The sequence below is a fragment of the Serinus canaria genome, chromosome 22 (genome assembly GCF_022539315.1).
Source record: "Serinus canaria isolate serCan28SL12 chromosome 22, serCan2020, whole genome shotgun sequence".
Lineage (NCBI taxonomy): Eukaryota > Metazoa > Chordata > Aves > Passeriformes > Fringillidae > Serinus > Serinus canaria.
The window spans coordinates 3109203-3123387 of NC_066335.1; the positions used below are offsets into that span (position 1 = coordinate 3109203).

At 50.7% G+C, this 14185-nt stretch overlaps 1 protein-coding gene across 3 annotated transcripts in view; it reads left to right on the plus strand.

The window, feature by feature from the left end:
• Nucleotides 1-14159, plus strand: part of PPP3CC (protein phosphatase 3 catalytic subunit gamma) — a 47348-nt gene extending 33189 nt beyond the window's left edge. Inside the window, exons 5-14 of one of the 3 annotated variants that reach the window (XM_050982832.1) lie at nucleotides 840-985; nucleotides 2361-2500; nucleotides 3302-3379; nucleotides 3478-3572; nucleotides 5040-5165; nucleotides 6050-6127; nucleotides 7785-7866; nucleotides 9111-9208; nucleotides 11806-11877; nucleotides 13801-14159. In XM_050982832.1, the coding sequence (XP_050838789.1) occupies nucleotides 840-985; nucleotides 2361-2500; nucleotides 3302-3379; nucleotides 3478-3572; nucleotides 5040-5165; nucleotides 6050-6127; nucleotides 7785-7866; nucleotides 9111-9208; nucleotides 11806-11877; nucleotides 13801-13976 (1091 nt within the window). In that variant the 3' untranslated portion in view covers nucleotides 13977-14159. The remainder of the gene's footprint in view (nucleotides 1-839; nucleotides 986-2360; nucleotides 2501-3301; nucleotides 3380-3477; nucleotides 3573-5039; nucleotides 5166-6049; nucleotides 6128-7784; nucleotides 7867-9110; nucleotides 9209-11805; nucleotides 11878-13800) is intronic. The other 2 variants (XM_050982833.1, XM_050982834.1) reach the window with 2 other exon arrangements.
• Nucleotides 14160-14185: the final 26 nt, after the last annotated feature.

A 14185-nucleotide genomic window follows, 5' to 3' on the forward strand; every position in this document is an offset into this window, starting at 1 on the left:
ACAAATACCCAGGTGCAGAATTTTCAACTAAATCAGCATTTTCAGAAATGCCCAGGTGCAGAGTTTGATTCTAAATCAGTATTTCCACAAATACACAGGTGATTTTAAATCATTATTTTCACCAATACACACGTACAAAGTTTGATTTTAAATCGGTATTTTCACCAGTCCACAGGTACAAAGTTTGATTTTAAATCAGCATTTTCATGAATACACTGCTGATTTTGAATCAGTATTTTCAGGAATACACTGCTGATTTTAAATCAGTATTTTCACGAATGCACAGGTGATTTAAAATCAGTATTTTCAGGAATACACAGGTGCAGAGTTGATTCCAAATCAGTATTTTCACAAATACAGAAATGCAGAGTTGAATCTAAATCAGCATTTTCAGGAATACACTGCTGATTTGAAATCAGTATTTTCAGGAATTCACAGTTCCAAAGTTGATTTTAAATCAGTATTTTCATGAATAAACTGCTGATTTTAAATCAGTATTTTTGCCAATACACGAGTGCAGGTTTGATTTTAAATCAGTATTTTCAGGAATTCACAGGTGATTTTAAATCAGTATTTTCATGAATAAACTGCTGATTTTAAATCAGTATTTTTGCCAATACACTAGTGCAGGTTTGATTTTAAATCAGTATTTTCAGGAATTCACAGGTGCAAAGTTGATTTTGAATCAGTATTTTCAGGAATACACAGGTGCAGAGTTGATTCCAAATCAGTATTTTCACTACCAGGTGCAAAGTTTGGTTTGTGAGCCGTTTTGATTTTGGAGCTGGGTTCCTGGGGTTGGTTGATCACACCTGGGTTGGTTGGATTCCTCCTGGCAGGTCGGATCAAGTACTCGGAGCGAGTGTACGACGCGTGCATGGACACCTTCGACTGTCTTCCTCTCGCTGCCCTCCTCAACCAGCAATTCCTGTGTGTCCACGGGGGCCTGTCTCCAGAAATCACGTGTCTAGATGACATTAGGAAAGTAAGTCAGCTCCAGGAGCTTTCCCCTTCCCTCCCAGTTCCCTGTGGGGTTCGCTGCTGTGTGGATTTGGGGATGGGTGGGTGGGAATCCATAAAATCAGAGGGTTTGGGGAAGCTGCAAAAGGCAGGCTCAGAGACAGCAGAACTGGGATTGGAGCTAAGCAGTAGCCATGAGATGGGTCAGCAGAAAAATGATGTAAAAAGTAGAAAAGTAAAAACAAATAGAACAATTTTCTGTCTATTGATGCTTGTCTAGAATAATTCCCTAAGCTACAGAAAAGTTTATCTAGAGAGATATTTGGGAGTTCTAAACTTAATACTGGAGCTCTGAGCATTGTGTTTGAGGGTCACAAGCAGGTGTTGGATTTGAAATAAGCAAAAATTTTTATAACCAAAGGTACCTGTGCTGACAGTGGTTGGATGGAACCAGTGTCAATATAGAATATATACTATACAGATATAAATACTGTCAGTGTGCTTCTGCTTGGTGTGATTGCTCAAAAAACTTTTAAAGTGAGTTGTAACATTGAGTTCTCTGTCTGCTGCCTAAAATGTGAGCTGCTGGCACCTTCCCACTGCCATAACCATGGAATGAAGCTGATGCTGGAAAATAAAACAGCTCGAGAGGCATTCCAGCAGTGCCATCCCCTTGGTGATTTGTACTGTTTTGGTTTGAAAGCCAGGTGTGTGCTAAGGAAGGCAGGAGCTTCCCCTGAAATACAAAATGTAAATTCCCCCCCTCCTCTGAATTGTTATAAATTTTAAATTAGGGGCTGTCAGGCAACAAATATGGGAGCAGGAATAGCAGTTCTTTACTAGGGAAGGAAATAAAAGGATAAAAAGAACAGTGCAGTGACCCAAGGCAGCCCTGGCAGAGGCAGAGCACAGCCTGACACCCTGTGGGTCAGGGGCTGGCAGCAGTGCCACTGGAATTGTGGCTCAGCCCTCCTGCAGTGCCAGGGCTGGTTCTGCTGGAGCAGGGATCCTGGAGAAGGGTGCACTCTGCCTCTGGAGATCCAGGGCCAGAGGCAGCTGCTGCTCCTCTGGGAATCCAGTGCAGAAGCCGTGCTGGTGTTCCAGGATCTCCAGATTCTATCCGGGTAGGAATGCTTGGCTCCTCCCCCTGGGCTCACATCTCCCAGTGGGATGCTGCAGTTCTTATCAGCCCTGCAGGGACATCCAATGGCCTCTTATCAGCAGGTGTGCCCCAGGGAGGAGTGGGTGTGGCAGAGATCAGGAACACTGCCCAATGGACAGGAGACAGCTTCCAGGCAGGTGGTGAACAGAGCACAGTTTGGCAACCGAGGAGATGTCCACAGCCCCCAGCTACCAGGAATCCTGCCACAGCTCCTGCTGATGTTGTGTCCCCTCTCCAGTTAGACAGGTTCAAGGAGCCTCCAGCCTTTGGTCCGATGTGTGACCTGCTGTGGTCTGATCCCTCGGAGGATTACGGCAACGAGAAAACCCTGGAGCATTTTGCCCACAACACTGTCCGAGGCTGCTCCTATTTCTACAGGTGAGGGCTGGTTCATGGGGGGGCATTTCTGTCCCCTCACACTAAAATCACTGCTCAGGCCACCCCGTGGGGCTTTGCAGTCCACGTGAAATTCTCCTCACTTGGCTCTGACACACAAATTCTTGTTTGTTTTTTGCTTCTTTGAATATTGAGCTGTCTTTGGAGAAGTTTGAGTATTGAGCTCTCTTTGGATATTGAGGTGTCTTTGGATAAATTTGCTACATCATGGAAGGGACAGGTTGGATATTAGGAAGGAATTTTTCACCCAAAGAATAATAAAGCCCTGGAATGCTCTTCTCAGGGAGGTGCAGAATCACCATCTCTGGGTGTGTTTAAAAACGACTGGACATGGCCCTTGGTGCTACAGTCTAGGTGAGGTGTTAGGGCACAGGTTGGACTTGATCTCAGAGGTCTCTTCCAACCTCATCATTCTGGGATTCTGTGAATATTGAGCTGCCTTTGGATAAATTGCTTTGTAGAATTGGGATCTCAAGCAGCAGAGATGCTTCTTTGGACTGGCCCTGTGAGTGGTTTGCAGCACCTGGATCTCTAGGAAATATTCTTTCCTTGCTAAAAAAGAAGGATTTGTGCTGACAGTCCACTTACAGTAAGGGTTTAACAGAACCCTTTGCAATTCATTTTGTAATAAAAATATATCATTTGAATGATTTTTGAATAAAATATATTTTGGGGTGCTGGACAGAAACTGGATGTTTTTTACAAGTGGCTGCTCCCAAGCCCACCCGAGCTCTGTGCTCTCCTTTGCTCGCAGCTGAGTTCTCCTCTCTTTTTGTTTTCCAGTTATCCTGCAGTGTGTGAATTTTTGCAGAACAATAGTTTGTTATCCGTAATCCGAGCTCACGAAGCCCAGGACGCTGGGTGAGTGCTGCAGCCCGGGAGGCTGGGCGGGGTTTGGGCTGGGCTGGGCGGGGTTTGGGCTGTTCTAAGCCGGGTTTAACTCGTGCCCTGTTCTGCAGGTACCGAATGTACAGGAAGAGCCAGACCACGGGCTTTCCCTCGTTAATCACAATCTTCTCTGCACCAAATTACTTAGATGTCTATAACAACAAGGGTAAGGCTCTGCTGTTCTATGGGGGGGTCAGGAAATCCCTCTCCCACTCTGCCCTCCCACAATCCCAGGAGAATTTAATTGGAAAAGAGCTCCAAGCCATTGAGTCCAAGCTGTGCCCAATCCCCACCTTGTCACTGAGTGTCACTTCCAGCTGTTCCTTGGACACCTCCAGGATGGGCACTCCAACCCTCCCTGGGCAGTGCCAAGCCCTGAGCCCCCTTTCCATGGGGAAATTCCTGCTGTGCCCCCCCTGAGCTGCCCTGGCCCAGCCTGAGGCCATTCCCTCTCCTCCTGTCCCTGTCCCTGGAGCACAGCCCGACCCCCCGGCTGTCCCCTCCTGGCAGGAGCTGTGCAGAGCCACAGGGGCCCCCTGAGCCTCCTTTGCTCCAGGCTCAGCTCCTTCCCAGCTCCCTCAGCCCCTCCTGGTGCTCCAGCCCCTTCCCAGCTCTGTTGCCTTCCCTGGATTCCCCCCAGCCCCTCCAGGTCTCAGTGAGGGGACCAGAACTGGACCCAGCCCTCGAGGTACCTCCCCAGGGCCCAGCACAGAGGGACAATCCCTGCCCTGCTCCAGCTGCCACCACGCTGGTTTTGATACAAAAACCACACTATTTTTGATACAAACCCCTCTCCTCCAGTCACATTCTTGTGCCTGGAATGAAAGAGAGCTTTGTGTGCTGAGCTGAAGTGGTTGACTTAATGTGTTACTGTGGCAATTAACTCTGGAGTCATAAGGCCTGGAATAAAGCTTTCATTCCCAGCCACAGGAGAATGGAGTCCTTTGGATGGATGCTGCCATCCCACAGAAGCTGATAGTGTAGGGAAGTTTTCCACTTCCCTGTGCCCCTAAACCATAGGGGTCATGGTGGGATTTTCTGCAGCTGTGGGGTTTTTCACCCCTCACTTTGGATCTTGGCTCTGTTTGAGCTTCACTGTTCTAAGCTGAGAACCAGCCTGAGGAAACCAAAATATTATGGCTTAAACCTTCTCGTTTTGGAGAGTTGGGAGCTTGATGGTACAGGAGTGTAACAGGGTGTGGATAATGAAGGTTTTCTAACACTGAGGGAGCCAGGCTGGGAGAGCTGGGGGAGAAAGAGGAAAGGCTCCAGGGAGAGCTCAGAGCCCCTTCCAGAGCCTAGAGGGGCTCCAGGATGGCTGGACAGGGACAAAGGATGGAGGGACAGGACACAGGGAATGGCTTCCCACTGCCAGAGGGCAGGGATGGATGGGATCTTGGGAAGGAATTGTTCCCTGTGAGGCTGGGATGGAATTCCCAGGGAAGCTGTGGCTGCCCCTGGGTCCCTGGAAGTGCCCAAGGCCAGACTGGGAGGGCTTGGAGCACCCTGGGATAGTGGAAGTTGTCCCTGCCCATGGCTGCTCCCTAAGATCCTTCCAATCCAGCCCATTCCAGGATTCTGCAGGTGGAAAGTGCCCATGGACATTTATTCTCTTTGCCCTTTTCTCCCCCAGCTGCTGTACTGAAATATGAAAACAACGTCATGAACATCAGGCAGTTCAACTGTTCCCCTCACCCCTACTGGCTTCCAAACTTCATGGATGTCTTCACATGGTCTTTGCCTTTCGTAGGGGAGAAGGGTAAGAGAGATTTGGGTTTCTCTTCCAAACTCCCAGGGACTGCTCCTCATATCCTGAGTGTCACAAACCTGTCCCACAGTGCTGGGAGAGTGATGCAGCTCCAGGTAGCACAGGAGAGCAGTTCAGGCTCAAAAATTCATGCAAAACCAGCTGTTGATAGCTGTTTGAAAAAGCTTTTACCAATAAAACACTCCTGTCTTCCTCTTTCTGCATTGCTGGTGGGGCTGCTCTTGGGTGCTGGAGCCCCGCCTCAGAATTTGGAGATGTTTCTCTCAGTTTGCAGCAGAGGAATTTTAAATTCCTGTTGGCTCTTGGCCCACCAAAAAGGAAGCATTCACTTCAATCCAAAGCTTATTTCGTTCTGAAGAAGGCGAGGCAGCTTAAAATATGACCAAGACTTTGCCTCAGCTTTTCACCAAGAGGATTTTTACCTCTCCTGATGAGATGAAATTCCACCCCAGTCTCGTGTGTTCGGGGTGCAGCTTCACCCTCACCTTCCAAAGGGTTTTTTGACTTTGAGGCACCAAAGGTCGAATCCCCCCCCTTCCCAGATTTGGCCCTTCTCGGAGCCAGGTGGCTGTGGCGTGGGTGAGGATGGGGAGGGGGGGACCTTGAGGGAGCTCAGGCTGTTCTGCAGGAATGTTGGCACCTCCTTCCACACGTCTGGTTCCTCTGTGATGTGCTTGGCCTGCATCCACCTCCTTGGCAGAAGATGCAGCGTGTGTCGTCTGCTCCGGCGCCGCTGCGGGTACCAGCAGGCTGCGCCTCAAAGTGTCTTTAGGCTCCCACTTGAGGGGACAGACGACCTTGAAATCCTTCCCTGATGCTCCAAATCCCTCTGCATGCCCAGGCCTCTCTGACCTGGCTGTCTGTGCCTCTTGCAGTCACCGAGATGCTCGTGAACATCCTCAACATCTGCTCCGACGACGAGCTGATTTCGGATGGCGATGAGACGTTGGAAGGTAAAATATCCCTGCTGGCACCAGAGAGCAGCGGGGGGAAAGGCTGGGCGAGGTCCTTCATGCCTGAGCAGCACTTGATTTATAGTGGATGCCCAGCCAGGGTCTCCAGTTCCTTTTTGCCCAGCCTTTGCAGTTTTGGGTAGGGAATGTTTGGGGTTTTTTTTCTCCTTTTCTGTTCAGTCACAGAGAAATTAAATGACATTCACTGCGACAGACACTTCTTGCCAGCTACTCTGGGAATGGTTTCCTGCTCCTTACACAGGCTGGTGGTTATTTTTTCTCCCAATTCAAAATTTTCTGCACCAAAATATCCACCCAATCTTCTCATCAGTTGCAGTGAACTCCTCTGTAAAGTGGCTTCTCACGTCACCCCCCTCCCCAAAAACGCTGGGTTTGGCCCTGGTTTTAAGCTGTGCATGAAGGGGACAAATCAGTGGTTGAGCTGATGAGCAGTTTGGATTTTGGGGGGGCTCAGGAGCGAGGTGGTGACCTGAGGAAGCTGAGGGGGGCAGCGAGAAGTGGGGCCTGAGCTGCCTCGGCCCCAGGCAGCTCAGGAGAGACTCTAACCCGCTTATCCCATTGCATTTCCGTTTTGTTTTTTGGTTTTTTTTCTTTCCTCCCTCCCATGAAAATTAAATTTGTTTCTTCTATCTCTGTCTTCATCTACTTGTTTCTTGGTGTCTCCTCTCCCTGAAGATCACTACATTTCAAGCTATCCGAAAGGTACCCAGCTAGAATTTGCTACGAGCTTAATTATCACTGCCTGTGCCACCAGATCCTTGAAGTGGATTTCCAGAGCTGACTAGTGGGGCAGTCTCTTCATCCCCTTTCAGTTTTAACATAAGCTCCATGTGTTTTTTAACCCTTCTGCGTTCCTCCAGGAACTCTGAGAAACGGAGGTCACGTTTCTACCTGATTCTGAATGCAGCCACGTAGTGCATGGCTGAGCCATGGTGCATGTTAGCCCTGGGTTTGGCTTCCCTGTCCTGATGTGTACTGGGCCATGTGAGGAATCTCAGCTGAGAGGAGATGGATTTGTTCCCTCTTTCCACCTGAATTTTCCGTTCGGTTTCAGCTCCCTCCGTGCTTTTTTTTTTTGTGTTTCTCTCTCCCGTTGGGTCTGCAGAGTGGAAGGGGAGCTCCCCCCTGTCCCGTTGTGTCCTTGTGGGGTCAGAGCAGAGCTGCCAGGCTCGGGCCAGCCCTTCCCTGTGCTCCTTGGATGCCAAAGCTGATGCTTGCGTGCCGCTGCGGGCGAGCCCAGCGGTGCCCATCAGCCGTCAGACCCCTCCGTGCTCTGCCTTGCAAACCGTGTCCTCATGGCTGAGTCATTTGTGTCACATCCCGTGCAGTGTGGGCCCAGCTGGTGACCTGCCAGCCAGACCTCCCCGAATCCGTGTCCCGTGGTGATTCTACTCTCTTTAGCCCTCTCGAGTTCCGTGTGCCATCTCGTTGGTGTTGCCCTCCTCACCGCCATCCTGGTGCCATCCTGATGCCATCCTGATGCCATCCTTCCAGCACCGTTCTCTCTCTGGTGTAGCTGTGACTCTGTAAAAACCATGATTTCTTTTCCTGGAGTCAGGCAGGTGCTTCATCCTGACCTTCCCTGGAGAGCAGGAAACCTCCAACGTGGTGCTCTCTGCTCTTTTCTCTCCCTAAGGTGGGACAACGGTGCGCAAGGAGATCATCAGGAATAAGATCAGAGCCATTGGGAAGATGGCACGGGTCTTCTCAGTCCTTCGGTGAGGATGGGCTGGGCACTGGGCTTAAACTGGGGACTGGGCTTCAACTGGGCACTGGGCTTAAACTGCAGACTGGGCTTAAACTGCAGACTGGGCTTAATTGGAGACTGAGTTTAATTTGGGGACTGGGCTTTAGTTGGGGATTGAGTTTAATATGGGGACTGGGCTTAATTCAGGGACTGGGCTTAAATTGGGGAATGGGCTTGGGGACTGGGCTTAAATTGGAGACTGAGTTTCATTTGGGACTGGATTTACATTGGGGACTGGATTTACATTGGGGACTGGGCTTCATTTGGGGACTGGGCTTAAATTGGGGACTGAGTTTAATTTGGGGACTGGGCTAAATTTTGGGACTGGTCATAATTTGTGAACAGGATTTAATTTGGGGACCGGGCTTAAAATGGGGGCTGGGCTTAGTCTGCGGACGGTGGTTAATTGAGGGCTGGGCTTAATTGGAGACCAGACTTAAATTGGGGACTGAGTTTCATTTGGGGACTGGGCTAAATTTTAGGACCAGGCCTAATCTGGGGACTGAACTTAATTCAGGAACTGGGCTTCCTTTGGGGACTGGGCTTCCTTTGGGGGCTGGGCTTCATTTGGGGACTGGGCTTAATTTGGGAACCGGACTTAATTTGTGCATTGGGCTTCATTTGGAGACTGGGCTAAATTTTGGGACCAAGCTTAATTTGGGGACCGGACTTAATTTGGAGACTAGGCTTAAAATGAGGACTGGGCTTCATTTGGGGACTGGGCTTAATTTTGGGCCTGAGATTAATTTGGGAACTGGGCGATGGGGAACACTGGTTAGGAAAGAAAGGGAAAAACTTCATAAAACAGGTGTTTTTCCCTGACTCTTTCAGGACACATTTTCCTGAAAGAAAGTTGTAGCTAGGTAGGGGTTGGTCTTTTCTCCCAAATAACAAATGACAGAGGGGAGGAAACGACCTCAAGCTGCAGCAGGGGAGATTCAGGTGGGATATTGGGAGAAATTCCTGTGTGGAAAGGGTTGCCAGGTACTGGAATGGGCTGTCCAGGGCTGTGGTGGAGTCCCCATCCCTGAGAGGTTGAACAGATGTGTAGATGTGGCACTTGGGCACGTGGGTAGTGGTGGTGCTGGGTTGATGGTTGGGTTTGGTGACCTTAAAAGTCTTTTCCATCCTTAATGATCCCATGGCTCCATGATTCTCATGATCATGACCCCCACAACTCCCAGCACAGTGTGTAACTGCTGCTGTTCCCTGCAGGGAGGAGAGTGAGAGCGTGCTGACCCTCAAAGGCCTGACCCCCACAGGTACCCTGCCCCTGGGAGTGCTCTCGGGGGGGAGGCAGACCCTGCAGACCGGTGAGTATCCCTGAGCCCTGCATCCCCCTGCCCCAAACCCCCTGGAGCAGCCCCCACAGGCGGCCTGCAGGGTGCCAGGGGACCCCAGCCAGGGTTCAGGCCCGTGGGGAGGAAGGATTGCCAAGCAGGAGTAAGCAGAGGTGTAGGTGGGGGTGTGGAGAGATGCCGAGCTGTCCCCGTGTACCCTCGAGGAAGAAAACCCGCAGCACCCTGCCTAAAGCATGTTCAGTGCTTATTTGTTTGTTTCTGCAGCAAGTTTTTATCCTTTCTTTCCCTTCTAACGCTGCATGGTGCACATCCTCTGCCTCACCTCGCTGTGCTGCTGCTGTGTGACAGCCTCTGTGTGAATGTGACAGTGACACTGCCTCTGTGTGAATGTGACAGTGACACAGCTGCTTGTTTGTTCTTCGTTCAACCAGACCCCTCCCAGTCTGCCCCTGTCAAGTCATGAATCCCAAACAGGAGGAAAGTCCAGCCAAAGGAACGAGGTTCCTCCAGGGCTGGATGCTTCAGAAAAGTCTCCTCTTGGGTTTTGAGGTAGTTGTGGAAGTTTCTTCCCAAATTTGCTGCCTCAGGGAGCAGCACGGAGCAAAGGATCCGATCTTTCCCCTCCCAGGGCAAGGAGGTTGGCTGGTGCTTAGGGATGAGCTAGCCCAGGGGGAATCCTGTAATCCAGCCTGTTAATCCTCCCCTGCCATCGGCCTTTGAAGCCTGGCACCTCCCCAGCTTCCCCCTTCCCATGGGCACCGGGGATTTCCTGCAGCTCTCCCTGGGCTGGGGCTGGGGTTTGCTTGGATTGAAGAGTTCACAAGTCACAAACGTGGAAATATCACTGCCTGCTCCCAGGGAGGATGCAGCATCACTCCCAAGCTCACGGATTTCTCTGCCCACAGAGGAGGGTGGATATTTTTTCCCTTTTTTTATAGAAACCATCACAGCCCTGTCGCCCCAGTTCTGGGAACAGAGCCTGTGTGGGAAGGTGGCTGTTGCAGCAGCTCTGTCCCTGTATCCTGACAGCACAGGGTCATGCTGTGACGTTCTCCAGCACCTTCCCCTCACAGGGGGTTCTCTCAGGGGTACCAGGGATCTCCCCTCCCCCAAAATAAGCCTCTCCCCAGGACAGAACAAACAAGCTGGGCCTTTGCTGCTGCCTTACCTGCCCCGCCCGCCGCCTGCAGGCTCCCCCCGCTCCCCTCGGCATCTCCCGGCTTCTCCTGCCCTCCTCACCCCCCTTTCCCTGTCCTTCCTCCTTCTCCCACTCTCCTTTCCCTGTCCTTCCCCTTCTCCCACTCTCCTTTCCCTGTCCTTCCCCCTTCTCCCACTCTCCTTTCCCTGTCCTGACCCCTTTCCTTCCCCCTTTCCCTGTCCTTCCTCCTTCTCCCACTCTCCTTTCCCTGTCCTTCCCCCTTCTCCCACCCTCCTTTCCCTGTCCTTCCCCTTCTCCCACTCTCCTTTCCCTGTCCTTCCCCCTTCTCCCACTCTCCTTTCCCTGTCCTTCCCCTTCTCCCACCCCCCTGTCCTGACCCCTTTCCCTCCCCCTTTCCCCATCCTCCCACCCTTTCCCGTTTTGCACATCCCTTCACACTCCCGGTGAATTTATGGGAGCCCCGTCTGCTGGGTGAGGAGGAGGGGAGGCTGTCCCCCTTTTGGGGTGCCTGTGCACCTCAAAGAAGGGAAACAGGGCTGCAGTGAGGGGGCCCTGCCCTCCTCAGCCTCCCTCAGCCTTTCACAGCAGGGCTTGGCAAAACCAGCTGAACAAAGTCACGGAATCTGGGGCAGAGCTGTGCAGCCACAGCTCCATCCTTCCTCCGTGGCCTCCCGAGGACCACGTGGCCTCTGTATTGTGTCCAAAGTGAAAAAAGCTGCAGTTTTGAGGCTAAAATCCAGAGAATCTGCTCAAGGGAAGGGCGTCCTTCCAGATGTTGAGGCAGGGCCTACCAAACCGTGGATGTTGCTGCAGCAGATTTAGGAAGGGGGACGTAGCTCAGCTCTGTGGTGCCTTGTTGCTTGGTAACACTTTCAGGAGGTGGAGCTGAAGCCAAACTGGATTTGGAGCCTGATTTTCTGTTACAACTCAAGGCACCGGGAGCAGAGCAGCCCAGTACCTGCTGCTTGTCCTTCCCTGGAAAACAGACTGCTCCAAAACATCCCTGGGATCCCTTCTGTGTGCTGGAGGGTGTATTCCACATAACTGATCATCTGAGGGTGGCCTGGAGCCACCCAGCTGGGAGCAGAGCTTAGTCCGAGCTTGTCCCTGTCCAGCGCACACAGCAGGAAGCCCCCACTCTCTGCTCCTCTGTTCTTCCATCAGATCAATCCAGAGGAAAGGACACTCCCCCTGAGCCCTCGGGGGTCCCCTTCCCCCCTTCCTCTCCACCTCCTGTCACCTTTTTCTCCCCTCTCGCCACTCGTTTGGCACCACCGGGGCTGGGGGGCCGCGGGCTCTGCGTCGCAGCCATGATGTCAGATCACTCACTGTCACTCTGTTTTTGTTTCTTTTTTTTTTTTCCCTGTTTTTTGTTTTGTTTTGGTTTTTTTGTTTTTTTATTTTTTTCCCTGTCTTCATTTCTGCATGCCACTGTTCTTCTGTATTGCAGCCACAGTAGAAGCGGTAGAGGCACGGGAAGGTATGGCTAGAACCCGGCGAGAGACTCAAATCATCTCCGTGTGTGCGTGCGCTCCTCTTAAAGAGCTTTACCAGCCCTTAACAGAAGCTTTTTACTCTTGCATCACCAGAAGTGGGGGAGGACGAGGCCCTGCTGGGAAGGAAAAAACACCCAGGGGTTTGGTTCAAGGCTGTTTCAGCTTGAACAGTTCATTCCTTAGTGGAACACCTTTATTTGGAGTTGCCGGAGCCGTTCCTGCTGCGGTGGCTCGAGGCCTTGGGGTTGAGGTCCTGCAATCTGCCAGCACCATCAAAGCCCTTAGAAATCAGGATTTTGTGGTGCTGCTGTGATCCCTGCCTTCCCCACAGGTAGGCCAAGGTGGAGAGGCAGTTCTCTGCCTGTAGGGTGTAGGAATGACAGATCCATGAGGATTTTTCCTCGATGCCGAGCGGGGCCACGCAGCTCTACAGAGGCTTTGCTTACCAAGGGAAGTTGTTTGTGAGCCAGCCAAGTCCTTGTAAAAGATTTGGCACAGGCTCCTTTTCCTTAAATTCTCCGTAGCACAAAGGAGTTTCACATTTGGTCCGTGTCATCAGGGCGAGGGTGACGTGCTGATGGAACAGGGACATGAAATCCTCAGTGGGATTCATCCCTCCCAAATCTGCCCGTGTGTCTCCTGGTCATGCAAGAATTTTGCCTTTGTGATCCAAGGACTAGCTGTTCCCTCTCCTGGTGTTGCAGTGTGTGGTTTGTGTCGGAGTTCAGAGCCTTGTGGTGGTGTCTTTGTTCTGTCGTTCTGGGTTTTGCCTTTTTTTTTTTTTAATTTTTATTTTCTTTTTAATTGTTATTTTTTAGTGTCGTGTTTTTCAGCTTTGAGATTTTCCTGAGATTTCACTCTCTGGGGACAGCAAGCACTTGTCTGGTTTATCAAGTTCCCCCTATTTTATTAAAAGAGGGGGAGGTTTGGGATATTGGAAGGAAATTCTTTCCTGTAGAGGGTGGTGGGATGGAATTTCCAGAAAATCTGTGACTGCCCCATCCCTGGAAATGGCCAAGGTTGAACCTGGGATAATGTAATTGGATGATTTTAATCTCCCAACCCAAACAATTCCATGCTTCCATGAAAAGCTCTTAGGGAGCAGAGAAAATCCTAAACCTGCCTAAAAATAAAGTGCCTCCTCTTAGGGAACAAAGCAAATCCTAAACCTCTCTAAAAACAAGAACTTCCTCCTAGGGAACAGAGCAAATCCTAAACCTTCCTAAAAAGAAGAACCTCCCTAAAAAAAAAGAACCTTATCTTAGGGAGCAGAGCAAATCCTAAACCTGCCTAAAAACAAGAGCCTCCTCCTAGGGAGCAGAGAAAATCCTAAACCTGTCTAAAAAGAAGAACCTTCTTTTAGGGAGCAGAGAAAATCCTAAACCTCCTAAAAAAAAAGAACCTCCTCCTAGGGAGCAAAGCAAATCCTAAACCTCCCTAAAAAAAAAGAACCTCCTCCTAGGGAGCAAAGCAAATCCTAAACCTCCCTATAAAAAAGAACCTCCTCCTAGGGACCAGAGAAAATCCTAAACCTCTCAGGGAGCAGAGCAAATCCTAAACCTCCCTAAAAAAGAGAACCTTATCTTAGGGAGCAGAACAAATCCTAAACCTGCCTAAAAAGAATCTCCTCTTAGGGAGCCGAGAAAATCCTAAACCTGCCTAAAAAAAACCAACCAACTCTTAGGGAGCAGAGCAAATCCTAAACCTGTCTAAAAAGAAGAACCTCCTCCTAGGGAGCAGAGCAAATCCTAACTTTGCTGCCAGCTGCTCCCGAACACGCACCAACAACTCCAAAACCTCCCCCAAGAATTCCCAAACCCAGCCGGGTGCTTTCTGTCCCCTCCACTTGTCCCCGTTGGTGTCTGGCGTGTGCTGGAGGGCTCCTCGGGGGGGGGAACCCATCTCGTGGTGCTGACATCTCCCCTCTCTGTGCTCCCTTCCCTCCGCAGCCATCCGTGGCTTCTCCCCGCAGCACAAGATCCGCAGTTTCGAGGAGGCGCGGGGGCTGGACCGCATCAACGAGCGGATGCCGCCGCGCAAGGATTCGCTGCACTCGGACGGCCCCGTGAACTTGGTAACCTCGAACTCTGCGGACAAGAACGGCACGGGCAAGAAACCCCAGTAACGCCAGAGGATCCAAAACTTCATGAATTTTATTTATTTATTATCGGGGTGGGGTGGGGGCAGGGGGAGAAACCGACTTCACCTGGAGGCACGTCCATAAATCCAGTCCGCATCCGTTCTGTGAGAAAGCGACCATTTTGTAATTTCTTTTTTTTTATTTATGTTCAATATATATAAAAATGTCCTTTTTTTTTTTTTTTTTTTTTTTTT